The sequence below is a fragment of the Mercurialis annua genome, linkage group LG7 (assembly GCF_937616625.2).
Source record: "Mercurialis annua linkage group LG7, ddMerAnnu1.2, whole genome shotgun sequence".
NCBI lineage: Eukaryota > Viridiplantae > Streptophyta > Magnoliopsida > Malpighiales > Euphorbiaceae > Mercurialis > Mercurialis annua.
In genome coordinates, this window is record NC_065576.1 from 3,006,533 (window position 1) to 3,023,085 (window position 16,553).

General features: G+C 32.3%; 2 protein-coding genes across 4 annotated transcripts; both read right to left on the reverse strand.

Moving 5' to 3' along the window:
- Window positions 1-102: 102 nt before the first annotated feature.
- Window positions 103-1,427, reverse strand: LOC126655115 (uncharacterized). Its single transcript, XM_050349114.2, has 2 exons — window positions 922-1,427; window positions 103-842 (listed from the first exon to the last, which is right to left on the reverse strand). Exons 1-2 carry the CDS (start codon window positions 1,414-1,416, stop codon window positions 348-350), a joined length of 990 nt encoding a protein of 329 aa, XP_050205071.1. The 5' UTR covers window positions 1,417-1,427; the 3' UTR covers window positions 103-347.
- A 4,935-nt stretch (window positions 1,428-6,362) lies between these two features.
- Window positions 6,363-9,834, reverse strand: LOC126657708 (autophagy-related protein 101). 3 transcript variants are annotated; one of them, XM_050352453.2, is made up of 7 exons: window positions 9,606-9,834; window positions 9,467-9,503; window positions 9,145-9,230; window positions 8,673-8,768; window positions 8,104-8,266; window positions 7,835-7,994; window positions 6,363-6,926 (listed from the first exon to the last, which is right to left on the reverse strand). In XM_050352453.2, the coding sequence occupies exons 1-7, from the start codon at window positions 9,636-9,638 to the stop codon at window positions 6,914-6,916; spliced, it is 588 nt and encodes a 195-aa protein (XP_050208410.1). In that variant the 5' UTR covers window positions 9,639-9,834; the 3' UTR covers window positions 6,363-6,913. The 3 variants fall into 3 exon arrangements, with proteins under 3 accessions (XP_050208410.1, XP_050208409.1, XP_050208411.1); XM_050352452.2 differs by having other exon boundaries at window positions 6,363-6,866; window positions 9,606-9,833; XM_050352454.2 differs by lacking the exons at window positions 9,145-9,230; window positions 9,467-9,503; window positions 9,606-9,834 and adding an exon at window positions 8,880-9,116 and having other exon boundaries at window positions 6,363-6,866.
- Window positions 9,835-16,553: the final 6,719 nt, after the last annotated feature.

The window sequence follows — 16,553 nt, forward strand, 5'->3', positions numbered from 1 at the left end:
GATTCGGCGAAACAAATTTTATAGGCTCGCTCGAGACCTGATACATACAACTTAACAAGAGTCGTTTGAATCTTAGTTAAAAAATAATTTAGACTCGTCCGAGTCAAATAAATAAAAGGATCCATTCGGACCTACAAATAAATTACACCAGCAGAAGTTTAGATTAACTTCTCAAAATAACAAACGAGTTTAGATTAACTCTACAAATAAAGAAAGGCAATGGTCAAAAGATCATTATATTAACAGAAGAAAAATTACAAAGGATCCGCCCACGATCCAATACAAAAAAAAGAGGCGAAAGCAAAAAATACTAAAAAGCAAAAAATACAAAAAGGAGAAAATAAAAACTAAGCCTTATTCAAAGCGTCTTGCTTCTGCTTATCAAGCTTCGCCTTCACCTCCTTCGCTAAAGAAGCAGGATCCAACTGATTGACTCCAGAAAGATCGACGCCAGGATTCTGCTCCCGCAGCTTTGCCCCGATCGCCAACCGGTATTGAGTCATGACTTGGGAATAAAAGCTCCCAGAGTCACCCAATCGCCGGCGGAGACGCCCCTCTTCTTTCTTCAGATCATCCCTCTCCTTAGCGAGAGCACCTGAAGAAGATTGTAGAGACTCGACTTCCTCGGACAAAGTTCGAACCCGAGCCTCTAAAGCGGAAATCTCCCGAGTCTTGGTAGATACGGAGGACCTCAGCTGTTGGATCAGACCGGTCGCCTCGCCAGCCTCCTCCTCCATCTTTTGTTTCTCGGAGAGCCAGGATTCGGAATCTCTCTGGAGTTTCTTCAATTGATCCACCGCATCCCTTCGGCGGCGCTCCAAAACAGCGATGGACTGGACCACCTGCGAAAGAAAACAACAAATAAGAAAAACAAAAGAAAAAAGAGAAACAAATCATAATATAAAAAAGAAAGAAGCATACCGAAAAACCGCCGAGACAGGCGAACTCAGCCAAATTATCGCCATGTTCGCGATCAATGGACTCAATGTCCTCTTTTATCATAATATTCTCCATGCAAGCATGAAGAATGGCGACGTTTGAGAGACGAGGCGGATTTTGCGCGTCCGCCCAAGCAGCAAACCGAGGTGCCTCCTCGAAAGACACCCCAGAAGATTTCTTCTTCTTGGGACGCTTGGTAGAAGCCCCAGCCTGGTCCTCAGCAGGACGCTTCTGGCCGGCGGTAGGCAACCCCTTCAGAGAAGGACCTGACTCCTTCGAAGGAAGCAGAGGCGACTCGGAAGTCGCAGCAGGAACTTGATCTCCAGAAGCAGGATCAAGATCCGGATTCACCGAATCAGGCGTCGGATTCGGCACAGCAGTTGTAGAGGGATTAGGAACGCCGCTAGTCACCTCGCCCATATCTACAGTCATATCGACATGAAAATTATCAAGCAAATGTTCAAGAGAAGTCGACATCCTACAAAACAAAACATAACAACAAAGATTAGAAAAATACCTTCTAAAGGAAGATCCGCCAAAAGTATTTCACGGCGACTTAAATACTGCTCTAAAAGAACGCTGTGCTTGGGCTTGTCAAAACGACAATCCGACAGCAAAGACAGGGCGAAGTCCTTCTCCCCATCATCCAAATCAGGTACATTAGTAAGCGAAACCTTACTAGAAGTAAAACTCCGCGAAAAAGAGGAGAAAGAAGAGTGTTGAACCAAGAAAAACTTAGGGGTCCAGCCCTTCAAAGAAGAAGGAAGACTAAAAAGAGACCGATTCGGTCGACCACCAGCAAAAATAAATTCCTCACCCTTTCGGCGGGAGAAAACATAAAAATAATTAAAAAGAGCAAGCGAAGGCTCCTGCATCCGAACCCTGCACGATTCCATAAAAGAACAAAGAAGGCGAATCGCGTTCGGATGCAGTTGGCCCAAAGGAACACCTAAATTATGACAGACCTCTACGATTAAAGACTCTAAGGGAAACCTAAGACCCGCTAAAAGTTGCTCGTGAAAAATTACTATCTTAGAAGGCGAATCCGTGCTATGATTCGCCCGATACGATTTCGCTGGCCTCAGAATAACATACGACCCGGGGAAGCTAAAATCCTCGGCATAACCGAGTATCTGCTCTCTTGACAAGGAGCTCCGCGTATATTCTAGCTCGTCACGAGCACCCTTCGCCCCCTCAGTTACTTCTGACATTTTAAAATTTTTAAATGGGGGGGAAACACGGAATGATGAAAAAATTAAAACTCTAAAAGATCAAAAGAAGGGAAAAGAAGGAGAACAAGACGAAGAACAATGCGAAGAACAAGAACAGAAGGAACAAAATCAAAAATGAAGAACTACCAGGAAATTAAATTAAAGAAAAGGTAAAATACCTCGCAAGCAAATACGCAGGATTAAAAGAAAGGTAAGGAGCAACTTGAAAACGAGGAATCTCGACAGCAGAAGAAGGAAACCCACGAAAAGCTTGAAGAAATTGAAGGTTAGCAGTTGCAGAGAAAGCAAAGGTTGGAAAAGAAAGAAAATGAAAGAAAATGAACTATTATATAGCCTGAACCAAAGAAACTGAAAAGACGAGATCCCATAATACTAATGGCGCACGAAGACACTTGTCATTCATCCAGTCATAACCCTCTACTGATGGACAACACGTGGCAATACAGAATCATACTAAAGAAGAAACGTCACCCACAAACATATAAAACGACTCGCCCGGAATACAAAGCGACTCGCCCGCATAAAAGAACTCAGCTCCAAAAGAGCTAAAATCCGCTAAGGCATAAATGCCAAACTACTTCAGCTCACTTGCGGGGGGGCTAATGATGGATACCGAATCCTACTGTAAGTATAATGGAGCCGAGTTGCAGGAGATCCACTCTCAGGCGACACCGAACTCCCCCTGAAGACGGAAAGATATGAAGGAGATACCGAATCTCTAAGATTCGGTAATACACTAATAAAGACCGAATCCCACATGATCCGCCAAGAGCGCGTCAGGTCCGGGATTCGGATAAACGACTAAATATGGAAACCTTGTCCTATTTGGACACAAACACTACATATGGAAGGATAAGCTCTACTTTAGGAAGATAAGACTATTTAGGAAGACGTTCCTAAATAGGACTCTTATCAGATTAAGGTAGATCTCGACAAATCAGGAGAATCCTTAAGATACGGCCGAATCCCTACAAAGTAGGATTCACCTACCTAATACAACTCTACTAGGTATATTCGACTACTATAAAAGGAGCACGAGGTATGCCTAGAATCACAATTACATTCATATACTCAAAACGCTGCTCAAAGCTCTAAACTGACTTTAGCATCGGAGAGTTAATCGGACAACCACCGTCCGGTTAGCTTCTACCCTGTTTTGCAGGTTCGCTCACCGGTTCAGAAGGCAGACTCCATCAATAAGCATAAACGCATATGTCATTTTACTCGACATAGTAAAAAACTTACCTTAATTTACACATAACTATTTTATTTATTACCTAAACTCAGTCATAATAAGATCTCAACAACATTAAAAATAATAAATCAAGTTCAAAATCATCATGAACATTAAACACTTTCACCAAATTTAATTCAACATTAATTATTAAATAATACATTAATACTTTTTTTATTACATATTCATTAAAATATATTATAATATAAATTTATTAGATTTATTTAGGTTTAATAAAAAATTTAAAATTAATTTTAATTAGTATTAAATAGGATATATATAAATTTTATAAATGATAATTAATTTACTAATTATTAAATTTAAAAATTGGTTTGAATTTAAAATTAGGTTTATTCACCTAAAAATACCAAACATATTTCTTTTGTGTCAGTTTTAGCCAAACCTTATTTAAATATTTCAGCTACCATGTCAGCCAATTGCTTAGTTGGCGGTGACGTGGACGACACAGTGTCAGAAAAACCGGTTCGATTCAAAAATGGCTAAAAAGAAACAGAACATATAAGGTTTGGCTAAATCTGGTGATTTTTAAAGATTTGGCTATAATTGACACAAAACGTATAGGTTTTGCATTTTTTGGTGATTCAGCCTATTTTTAAAGAACATTTTTTACGTTATTTTTTGAGCAAAATTTTCGAGTTAGATGGTTTTAATATATTTCCTATTCATACAAAATTTCTTTAATTTTTTTGTAATATTGGACATTCATATGTGATAGGTTGTTACTTGGACCCTACAACCACTATTTTCAGAAAAAGGATCAAAACCAGGGGGTATGTATTGGTCGGTTTGTAATAATTATTGCAATAAATACATCTGAATCTTAATGGTGATATTATGATATTGTCATTATTTTAATGAGGTGTTGCATTATGAATGACTTAATTTACGGATGACGTGTAGACTCGATCTATCTAAAAATTTCTCAATTTCTCAATACTTGCTTATGTATTTATGAAGTTGAATCTATTTATTCTAAAATAGATACTGACCTTGGATTGGTAATAACTACAATTAAAGTTTTTACTTAGAAATTAACTCATTCTTTTAAGACTTCATGAAAAATAATTGAAACATCATTTCGTTTAGGAAAAACAATAAAATGCTACACATGAATATGTGATACAGAATGTTTCCAGGAAAAGTTTGATACTTTTTTAGTAAAGAAACTGTTAAATCAATCCAATCACATATTTTCGCGTGAAATGTGTGTAGAATTATAAAATGTCCATTAAATTATATAGGCTGAAGAAGGTTCCATCAAAATACGAGTTGTGAATTTTTTTGGCATATATATAATATATATATTACATAACCTTGAACTTTAGCATTAAAGCATTTACATATCTCAACAGTTAAAATAATTACTCCCTCCTTTTTTTTTTATTTTAATTGTCTATTTAACAAAATATATTTATCTCTAATTAATTATTTATTTAAAATTTTAACGTGACTTTAGTTATTATCTTTCAAATTTATTCCTTCTTAATAAATGACTCTATGAGTTAATTGACAATGTATTTATTAACTAATAGAATTATATTCGTATTTATTTTTATAATTTAAGACAAAACACTTATTATTTTAATATATACAATTTTTGCTAAATGGATATCTAAAAAAAAAAGTATTTACCTAACCTGATGTTGACATAATTATTTTAAATTTCAATAATTCAATGACATGTATAATTTCTTTGACCATCAATGACATGATTATAAAATAGTACTCTCTCTCTTTTCTTTTAATTGTCTTTTTTGAAATTTTTTTGTTTTAAAATATTTGTCCATTATCAATTTTAATGATAAATTTTAATATATTTTTTTGTTGTTGCTCGTTAGTTTTAATTAGTGAAGTAAATATAGCATTTATTAACATGTAGATTTTTAGTATATCAATATAAAGTTATTTCGTCATTTATATGAAATTTTAATGACTTTATTAATATGTGTATTTGTTAAAATTAGACAAATAAAAGAGAACATAGGGAGTAGTATATAAAAAATTGTAAAAATTTCTTGACACAAATGTTCCAGACATTTTTCAAAATCAAACATATTTTTTACATGGGTAATGAGGGCTATCTATCAATAGTCTTTGATTTTTATTCAATTCAACAATAAAATACAAATAGTTATCTTGTAACATCATGTAGTCAGGGTGTTTGATAACACAATTTATTATTTTTTTAATATATTAAATATTTAATTATTTTAAATTGGTTTGATAATTTAAAAAAATTCAATTCAACTTATTCAGTTAAGCTAAAAATCACTTAAAATAATAAATTAAAATATTTTTCTGTTGAACACATTAAATTATAAAATATCAATTTTATTATTGAATAAATTTTATATCTTTATTATTTTCAATTACTACTCACCGATAAAAATATTTTATTTCATATATATTTATTTTATTTTATTTTAATAATATTACAAGGAGAGTAATATACTTAGATCAACACTTAATATATTAAATTATTATAAAAAAATTATTCTCTATTTTTAAAAAAAGTATATATGTCATCTATTTATATTTCACTCTTAAATATTATTTATGCTTCCGTTGCAACACCCAACATTAATTATCAAAATTCCACTCTTAAAGATTAATTTTCAAGGTAAAAGTGAACATTATTATAATTTTTCAAAAATAATTGTCAACATATACAAATAAAGTGTATGATTTTGTAATATTCATCACATATTTTAAATATTTTTTTTATATATTTTAAGTATTTAAATAATATATAATTTAATTTTAAAATAGTCAATGTTTAGAGGTTTAATATATAAATATAATAATTTTAATAATTTTCTGTAATTGCAGTTATCAAACAGATTTATTTAATTTAGCACTTACAAAATCAGCAATAATTATTTTCAGCACTTATCAAACACCACCCAAGGGTAATCGAAAAGTTTCGTGTTCAGAAGTCTCAAAACCACCAGATTATGATCGTCATGTTCAAAAGTTTGACAGTTTGTTCAACATTGACCGACATGAACAAGAATCAAAACATTATATACAGCAAACCTAAAAAGTAGCAGGAAGCGATACCCCTATACTGTCACCAGGATGAGATATTTCCGCTATTTTGTTCACTAGATTATTAATCAGTCTAATAATTAGACAGCAATTGGAACACCTCATAAATAAAAAAACGCAAAGGGAGAATATTTACATGACACAATTGAATATGCAACTAGTAGTAGCGCTTTCAGAATATCGATCTTTGCTCACCCCGTCACTTTGTTCTGCACCAGGCTACCAATTTACAGATTTCTAGACCATCATCAACACAAGATGTAAACAGCTTCGGAACGTTCAAGTTGATGATTAGTCGAGGCACGAACTGTTAGAATCAGCTAAGCATAGTTGGATGCCCTGTCTGTAGCATCCTCTTGATCATATCCATCCCAAATGCAGAATCCGATGAGCTGAGTAATGGCAGTATAATGTTAACTCAGCAGTCTAATCATGAGCCTCAGAGAAATTTCCTAAGAGAAAATAGCGACAACGGCAATTTCTCAATAATAGAACAAGAGTGTCAAGTGCAGTCACACACACTAACCTACACTTAATGCAATTATCACATTAAAAGCGCAGTCAAGCAGTCAAGCTGAAACATAGTGCTAATGATCCAGGCCGCTTCATCTATGCGATAAGGGTTTCCTTATAATCCAGTTACAAACAGGGCAGATGGCTAGTAGCAGCAGGACCAGCACTATCTACTGTTGACCGCTATGACCATGTTAGCACACTCCAAATCAATTTCACTGATCCTCAATTATCTCAGACTAAAAAAATTGCCTCGGTCTTTTATCGCTAGAGATAATTTTTTAACAAATGCATATTCATTTTGCTAAGCTTCTTTCTGATGATGCACCACAAATAAGCACCTCAATATTCCCCCTCCTCATAGACTACTAATCTAAAGGACGTCGAAGTACTGCAGAATTTCAATAATATAAAGTGGTGCCAAGGAATTAAAAAGCTATTTGGAAGTATTGCATCAGCAATCACCAACCTCATTTAATTGATATGATGTTTTCATGAAAATTGTCATCATTGTTTACTCTGGCTTAACATGTCAATTCTGTTTCTCACCTACGGGCACTATTAAATACTATATGTTCTCCACATTTCTAAGACCATAGCTCAATCTGAAAAGTATTTTTTTTTATGTTGAATGACTTTAGTAAGTATGTAAATGCACATCATTGTCCAGTTATTCCAAAGTCAATTTTGCTAAGATGAAGACTTTAGAAAGTTTCAAAGATTAAAAAAACATAGATTTTAAAAAGAATTGCAACTAATAGCTTCATCCAACAAAGCACGCATGATAAGTAACTAAGCTTAGCCAAGATTACTATGCATCAAAAAGTGAGGAGAAATGATAACTGACCTTGGGATGGTAATTTCATATGGGAAATAGATAACGCCCTCGGATATGGGGGGGACATGGTCTTTTTTCTCATTTACAAATTTTATAATTTGAAACAGAACCTCACGGAGAGATGCTTCAAGTGCTGCTCTACGAGCGCTCCTCTCCTCGGATGCACTCTCTGTAAATATAAATAAAATTATATATAAGGAACTGGAAAATGAGTAACATTGTCTGTAAGATACTAAGATCTTTAAGCATTGGTCAGAGGAAAAAAAAAATGATGTTACCTCCAGGGTCAACTACGACTTTAGAATAGTGAGACTTTCCAGAATTTGCTTTTGATTGTTGAGTCACATTCAAATTGACATACCACTGTTCCCAATATAGCCGCTCAATTTTATTAAACCATGATGGCTGTTTGCTTTTCACTTCATAGAATGATAAGCATATCTGCATATACAGAAAGTCGACAAACACATAAAAGTTACAAAAAGATATTTAATTGTCAATTCACCGATAAAAGATGAAATATTAGTACATAAGCTAGATCCGAAGGTTGAGCAATGGAAAATACTGAGCACACAGTGGGCAGAAATGAAGTGGCAGTGCCATCATGATACTTGGTAATGATAAGAAAATGGCCAAAATGTCAAGTTTCCATGCCATTACCAATGAGGCAAAGACAACATAACTCAACTGAACTAAGTTTTCACACAGTCTAACTGGAAGTTGGCTGTATATATTCTTTTCCGCATACAGAATATAGCTTAAGGCGATCATCAGTTTGCCCATGGTAACAAAAAGAAATAACCAAGCACTTTACTAATAAGTAATAACTAAACATTACAGTACATACCTGGCTTTTCTTATTAGGATGTTTCTCAACCCAGCTTATGAATTGCTCAATCTTTTCATCTATTTTCTTTTCAACTTCAATATCCCCACACTGAACCTACACAATAAGAACCGAATATGCAGGTCAAAAAATTAGACAATAAAAAGCTTTAAATATCAGAAATACGAGATGAAATTTAACACTAGTACTCCATAAGGCTGAGGAAACCTTCACTCTAAATAGGCAAAATTCATCACTCAAACAATAGGCGGCATAGGTGGAACTAATATTTTTTCTCATAGAATACATTTTCCCGTGTCCAATAACTTCACTTTCCTCCTAGTTAACATCACAACACCAAGGCTTGTATACCGAAAAGTGATAACCGCAACAAAATATGCAATTAAAAGGAAAAAAATCCATTCAAATTCAAAGCATTCGACGCTAATACGGAGCAATACAAATACAATAGAAATGGAGAGAATAAACTTACATATGTAATTTCAAAGAGTTCCAAATCAATATCTTTCGGCCGAACAAGACCTAAAGCTCGATGAAAGACTATCGTGTGTAATATACCTGCAACATCACATTCACCTCTATAAATTAACAAAATTTCCAACCTTTTTTTTTCTTTTTGAATTGACAAATGCAACCTAAATCAAATAAATTCTAAGGCAATATAAATCAAACATAACACAGCACTATATATACTTGCACAAAAATACTTGTCTCCCAGTAAAAAAATTCTCAAATAATTAACATGAAATTTTCCCCAAAAATAAAAAAGTTAGAATTTTTTTTGGTTGACTTACAGCGAAGAACTTCTCTGATTTCAAAGTGCTCCACTTCCTACATCATCAAAACAAAAAACATTCAAAATTGCACAAATTTAGAGAGAAAAACAATTAAAAAAACGTTAATAATAAGGAATGAAGTAGAATCGAATTTTACAAGTTCTTTGAGCTGACAGACTTCGCAGTTCATGATTGATGATGATATTGATAGATTAAAATAAAATTAAAACTAAGGAATATGATTAAAAACAAAATTGAAGAGTATTAAAGCAGTTGTTTTTTTGTCGTAGTGATGATCTTCTTCTGGTTAATCGGATTCGAAGTATTAAATTTCTGTTAGTTTTAATTTTTAGAGGAAAAAGTACAGAAGAATGCCTGGTGCTTTAAGGATTTTGCAATTACGGGCTTGTGATTTGTTTTATTGAACATTTGAAGGTTGATTGCAGTTTTAAAAACCGAACCGGTGAGACCACTGATTTTCGGTTCAACCGGTTGAATCGGTTCAAAGACCGATTCAACCAATTTAATAAATTTAGAAAATATAAAAAAATTATACTAGTTCACCAGTTTTTTACCGGTTCAATCCGATCTAACCCGATTTAACACCAAGTTTTTTTTATCAGTTCAATCTGGTCCAACTCAAATTAACCCGATTCAACTAAAAGATCCAGTTTATTTGCAGTTTTGAACCTAATCACTGACCGGTTCGCGGTTTAACCAGTTTGACCAGACAATTCGGTCCGATTTTTAAAACACTGGTTGAATGTTTGGGCCGGGTATCGACATCGACTCTTGGACGTTTTATAAAAATACTTATTTTCAGTTAAATGTTTATAAAATTACGCTCTATTTTTTTATATAAAAGTATATTTTCTGGTAAATTATTGGTAATTAATTGGAAAAGTGTATATTTTAAAAAAAAAAAGTTAAAAAAAATATATTTTTGCAACAGCAACAATTTAAAGTGTTTTATTATGAAAAATTCAAAAAAAAAGTGTATAGGGTGTGATTTTCTCTTGATTTTTTCCCTCGAGCTCGAATCCATATTAAGCACATCTTTTTATAAGCTGGATTTAGTTTTATACAATTAATTAATTTTGATAGAATCTTGAAAATTCTTTGATCCCAACTTGAAAAATTGATTATAAATATCAGAATTAGATAGTAAATATTAATTATAAACCTGACGTAAATGAGTCTTAGGTATACATTTTTAAAAAGTTAGGTTCTCCTAAATCTGATCTAACCCGCCCAAGCTCGGCCATAAATAGGTATCACATATATTTTTGAAGGGATTTATGATTTATTTTTTGTACTTTAGTGGAAATATATTCAAAAATATTTTTTTTTATGAAAAGTCCTTTTTATTTATTATAGATAATTAGAGATTTAAATTTTTAAAAATATAGAAGAGAAAGAACTAGACTTGACTTTTAAATTTAATGCTAATTCCTAGCACCATTCTTATTGTAAGTTTAAAACTAATAGCTGTATGCTAAATATTAACATAGGAGTTAGACATGTTTGTCATGTAAATCTTATAGAAAAATCGGGTTATTGATTATGAGAGTCACTGTATTTTTTCAAAGTTGCAAAATGGTCACCGAACAATTTTTTGTTCCAAAGTTGAAATTCGGTGACTTTTGTCCTATGTGACTTGCCGGAAGCTGACTCACACCTTTATTTTTGCCGGAAAATGTTTAAAAAATTAGGGAAGAAGATGATGATGTAGAAAAATAAGAGTGATATCGACAATGACATGACAAAAAGGAAGGTGTGAGTAAGCTTCTGGCAAGCCACATAGCACAAAAGTCACCCGATTTCATTTGGTGATCGCCGGAAGTTGCTAGTCACAAAATACAGTGGCCATTTTAGAACAAAAAATTATTCGGTGACCATTTTGCAACTTTGAAAAGTACAATAACTCACATAATCAATAACCTTAGAAAAATCATAGCACAAAAAAGAACAAGTAATGTTTTTCTAAGTAATATAACATATGTTTTTTTGGTGATGAGGACTCACTCAACTGAGCCGAAATTCAATATCATTGTCAAATCTCGGGATGTGGACCGCCCGCAAGCCCACATACCTGGTAATTCCGGGCTATAATGGCCAGCAATCCAACCTCAACCACTCCATATTAAGAAAGGACGTAGCCGGGGTTTGGATCTGCGACCTTTGGCGCCCAGATGGCTGAGACTTACACCACTAAACCAAACCCGTGCGGACTAATATAACATATTATTTGTATATAAAAATATGAATTAGACTCTAATAAAAATATTATGGTCTTTCTAATTATGAAATGGAGCTTGACCGTACATTTCCTTTTTTTATTGAAATTTAATTTTTTAAAAATAGCATTAAATTTAATATCCGAAGCCAAGCCAACTACCTATAGGAAAATAGGGCCATGAACCGGAAACAGGCTTAGCCCAAACTAAGCCCAACCTCAGATAGATCAGACCAGCACCAACCATCCATTCGGCCTGTGGTTCTGGCCCTGTGTTATTCCAAAATAGTTGAAATATATGTAAAAAGCCCAACAATTTAAATAAATCTAAATCTTAATAGAAAGCAATATTATAAATAAATTTAAAAATAAAAAATAAAAAATAAAAAATAAAAAAACTGTAATTAATATATGTAAAAGTATTTGAATTTAATTAGTCATTAGGTCAAAAAAATAAACAAATTAAATGCCATGTTAATTTATTTAAAAGCCGATTTTTAAAACTATTTGAAAACCGCATCTAATTACACATAATTTTTTGGTATGTCACCGGTATACCAATCTACATCAATAAAAAAAATCTTTGATTGTTTGATGAGATCTTGAGTTTGAATCTCATCTTTATTGAAACTAATTTATAATTAAGCATCATTTTGTATGGTAAATTAGGTTGGGTAATATTTGGTTGACAATACTTATAAAGCAATATATATTTCTCGACCATTAATAGAAGTGAGCAAACATCGAATCAAACCAAATCAAAATTTTAAAAATCTTTGATTGTTTCATGAGATCTAGAATCCCAATCTCATTTTTATCGAAACTAATTTATAAGTAAACATCATTCCGTATGGTGAATTAGGTTGGATAATATTTGAAAGACAATACTTATAAAAAAATATATATTCATCAACCATCAACATGGTGAGTAGAAACCGAACTAATGTGTTGTTTAGTTTGATTTTTTTGATGAAAACAGTTTGGTTTGATGGATGATTTAGAAAATTTGAAGTTCGATTAAGGTTCGGTTTGAGGAGTTATTAAACCTAAATAATTGAAACACCAACCGAATCGAACTTTTTTAAAAATGATAAGGATTTTTTTGACTTTAAATATAAATAACCGAAATACCGATCAAATCGAACCGAACCGAATCGATAAAAGTTCCGGTATTTGGCTAAAAAAATAACGGTTCAGTCGAAGATTTACAGAAGTTTGGCACGGGCGGTTTCAGACGATTGGAAACCGGACCAAACCAACCTCCTAACAATGTGGGTTCCATGTGTCTTTTTCTTTTGAAGATTACTACCACTAAGAAATGTTTGATAGTGTTTGCTTATATAATTTGAATTCTTCTATATAAATATGTCACTTGCATTGATCTTTTATTTGCCAATCACGCTTATCCTCATGTTCACATCATGGCAGGTATAATTAATAGAAATGAGAGTGACCTCACCTGAATATATTTTTATGTACCAACAAGACCACTCCCTAAGGTCACTCTGAATATACTTTTATGTACCTACAAGACCACTCCCTAAACTTTTTAATTAAGGTTAATGTCAAAATAAAATACGAATTTTATACGTTTTTTCATTTTAATTACGCAATTTAAAATTTCTCATTTTCATACACACGAACTATTATTTTTTTTCAAATTCAAACACCGTACTGAGGTGACACTCATACATTAGTGTAAAATGACATCCACCTCAGCGAATTACACCAATGGAGCCGTGATATCTCAGTACCGTGCATGAATTTGAAAAAAAGTGATAGTTCGTGCATGAAAATGAGAAAATTTAAACTGCGTGATTAAATGAAAAAACGTATAAAATTAGTGAATTTTTATGATATTAATCCTTTTAATTAAGTTCATTTTAGTCTGATTTTAGGTAATTTCTAACTATTGATTCAAATCCATTTTCAACTTATTTGTTTGACAGTTCTCCCATTGTTAGCTTTCTGGATGTATAAAAGTTAATTACAGGTCAGTAAATGTTAGTGTAGATTAGGAGGGTAACCGGCTCGCTAGTTACTCAGAGACTGATTCTTTCAAATTGATTTTGAGGGGTAAGTTAGTCCTAATCCGATTGATTAGGCTCTTCTAATTCTGGTCTCCGCAGTCTATTATTTCAATTGAATTAAAAAAATTAAAATCTAATTTCTATGTGCCAATCAATTTAGAGTAGAGCTAACATAATATCTACCTCAGTAAAAAAAATTGAGTCCAAATTATCTGAATCAATTTAGAGTTGAGCTAACATTCGCTCGATTTGATATATTTGTGAATCTAATTGAATTTTCATTACTATATTCTTCATCTTTTATTACTATATTTACAATAGTACTTAACTTGTATATAACAATATCCTAATTATCCAAAAATATTCGACATTTTTTTAATTTTTTTTAATTATGGTCCGAACTTTTAAATTAGTCAATTTTGGTCCATTTTTTAATTTTCAGTTTCAATTAATGTAGCAATTTGTTTAAATTAAAATGGAAAAGAATTCAAATATATTCTTTATATTTCAATTTGTAATTTTATCATCAAGAATTTCAAATATAAAAGGTATATTTGAACTATTTTTCACTCCAATTCAAGTAAATGGCTACACTAGATGATGAAAATTGGAATATGGACTAAAATTGACGATTTTGAAAGTTAGGTAATAAATAAAAAAAAAGACGAAAAGATGTGCTGCTTATCAATAATTATGCCTATAAAAATTTAATTTTAGATATTTTGTAGAAATTATGTAATTGAATTTTTAATTTTTTTATCAAACCCCTAAAATATAGTTGAGTTTCAAAATTCTAATTTTAAAGTACATTTAAATTCGAATTTAAGAATATTTACACTTGACTCAGGTCAATTACAATATAGTACTCTGATTTCGTATTGTTCCAACTTCCAAATCGGTTTAAAGCACACCAAATTAAAATAAATTATATAGTTGGAATTATGTGGGATTTTAACTGAATTTTGTGGAGAATGTGTCTCGTAAAGATTATATATTCGTTTCCAGTTTTCTTGGTTGGACAACAGTGTCTGACATGATTTTAAAATTCTTGATTTTGCAATAAGCTGTTGGCATTATTGAGCAGGCAAATTAATATTCCCATAGTGGAGACTTTATACATTTTTTTATTTGAGTTATCTTGTGAGAACTTATGAGAATATGCGTACCGGAATTGAACGAACATTAATAAAAAGTAATTAGCAAACGTCAAAATAAAAAATAAACAAACAACAGATATATATATAATTCGACGAATTATCTGCACATCCTGAAAAAAATGAACGTTTACTATATAAAACCTAAAAATTATAACATAATGGTTATAAATAATTACTCAGACTCTTCCAGTCTAGATCATTGTCTCATTAATCACATGGAAATTAAAATAGGGTTTATTATATGATACTAGCAGAAGAAGCCTGCATCACGATACAAACTTCCATAGAGAACCAAATCTAACCTTGGTAACACAAACTTTGGATTATGTTGTTGACATGTCAGTAAAGAATTGCATACTCAAAATAAAGACACATTTTGTAAATTCCAGCTGGTCCAATAAGGAACGAGCCACATGCCAGCATTGCCCTAGGGACATAATCTGTGTGTTAATGCTGCACAAAGGATCTTTGTTCATCTTATATCTTTTGTCAGCTTTCAAACTATATTCGTTGGAATTCCCAATTGTGGGTGGCCTAGACCTACCCTTTGTTGTATTGCTCAATGTGTGGTGTGGCTTGGGACCCTTCCTAGCTAGCTCACTCTACTTGCTAGTGTGCGTGATTGTGCAGTATTAAGGATCAGAATTGGGTATAACCATTAACCAACTTGCTAGGCCTGATAGCTAAGGCGTCTCGAAATGCATCATGAGATCGTGGGTTTAAATCCTGCTTATACAATTGAAATTTAATAAATGAGAGTTTGGTAGTTGAAATCTTAAAAACAGAGCTCGCTAGGCTCTCCAAATACATTTTCTGAAATTTGAGTTTTGAGCCTTAGGACACTGATGATTCGGTTGTTTAACATCCAACACTAACAACTAACACAATTAAATTTTGTTTCTGATAAAAATAGTAATAATATAGTGTATGCTTATCGGCTCTAGTCTTCTATAATCTATTGAATCAAAAAATTATATATTTCTTGAAATTAAAAAAAATTAAAAATATTAAGTTAACTCCATTGAATCATTTTTAAAAAGAACTCTTAACATAATCAAACGGAATTTATTTATTAGCCTTAGCAACCAAACTATCCGTGTTCACCAAAGTAGATTGATCAATGCAGTTTAACCGAAAACAAAAACTTTTAATGAAATTAACCGAAATATATCATATAGTTCAATTTAACAGGATTTTTGCTTAACCTTACATAAATAAAATAGAAAATTGTATTTAGACTTTCTAACAAAATCTGAGGGAATATTATTTCGTCCCCAATGAAGCCAATTACCAATGATCAAACTATATTAGGGTTTGTATGACCAAATAAAATTTGTTCATAAAGTTATGGAAATCTACGAGCACTTAGTTTGGTCTAAAGCTAAATTTAATTCAGCAGTCGTATCAAAAGAAAGGCAGCATTAGAAAAAGACGAACATGCAGATGATGGATGTGAGGGAGATCAATAGACGATTCATATTCTGTTCTTTTGAATTATTGAAAATAATTGAGAATGGTGAGAAACCCTAGAAAAGCAACGTTGCCGGATAAGGGGAAACATTCAAAGGGACCCATAAATTGTGGAATTCACCATGCATGCTTGTCATGTCATCATTTCTATTCCCATTTTGTTCGATTTTTTTTTCTGAATTTTGATTAGGTTAGAGTTATTTATTTTAAAT

What these genes read in the sequence shown, in the direction of transcription:
- LOC126655115 (XM_050349114.2), bottom strand. Translation starts at nt 1,416, where the DNA reads ATGTCGACTTCTCTTGAACATTTGCTTGATAATTTTCATGTCGATATG. An exon ending in CCTGTCTCGGCGGTTTTTCG is followed by an intron (nt 843 to 921) that starts GTATGCTTCTTT and finishes TTTCTTTCGCAG; the next exon opens with GTGGTCCAGTCCATCGCTGT.
- LOC126657708 (XM_050352452.2), bottom strand. Translation starts at nt 9,638, where the DNA reads ATGAACTGCGAAGTCTGTCAGCTCAAAGAACTT. An exon ending in TCTGTCAGCTCAAAGAACTT is followed by an intron (nt 9,504 to 9,605) that starts GTAAAATTCGAT and finishes TTGATGATGTAG; the next exon opens with GAAGTGGAGCACTTTGAAAT. An exon ending in TATGAAATTACCATCCCAAG is followed by an intron (nt 6,867 to 7,834) that starts GTCAGTTATCAT and finishes GCCATTACTCAG; the next exon opens with CTCATCGGATTCTGCATTTG.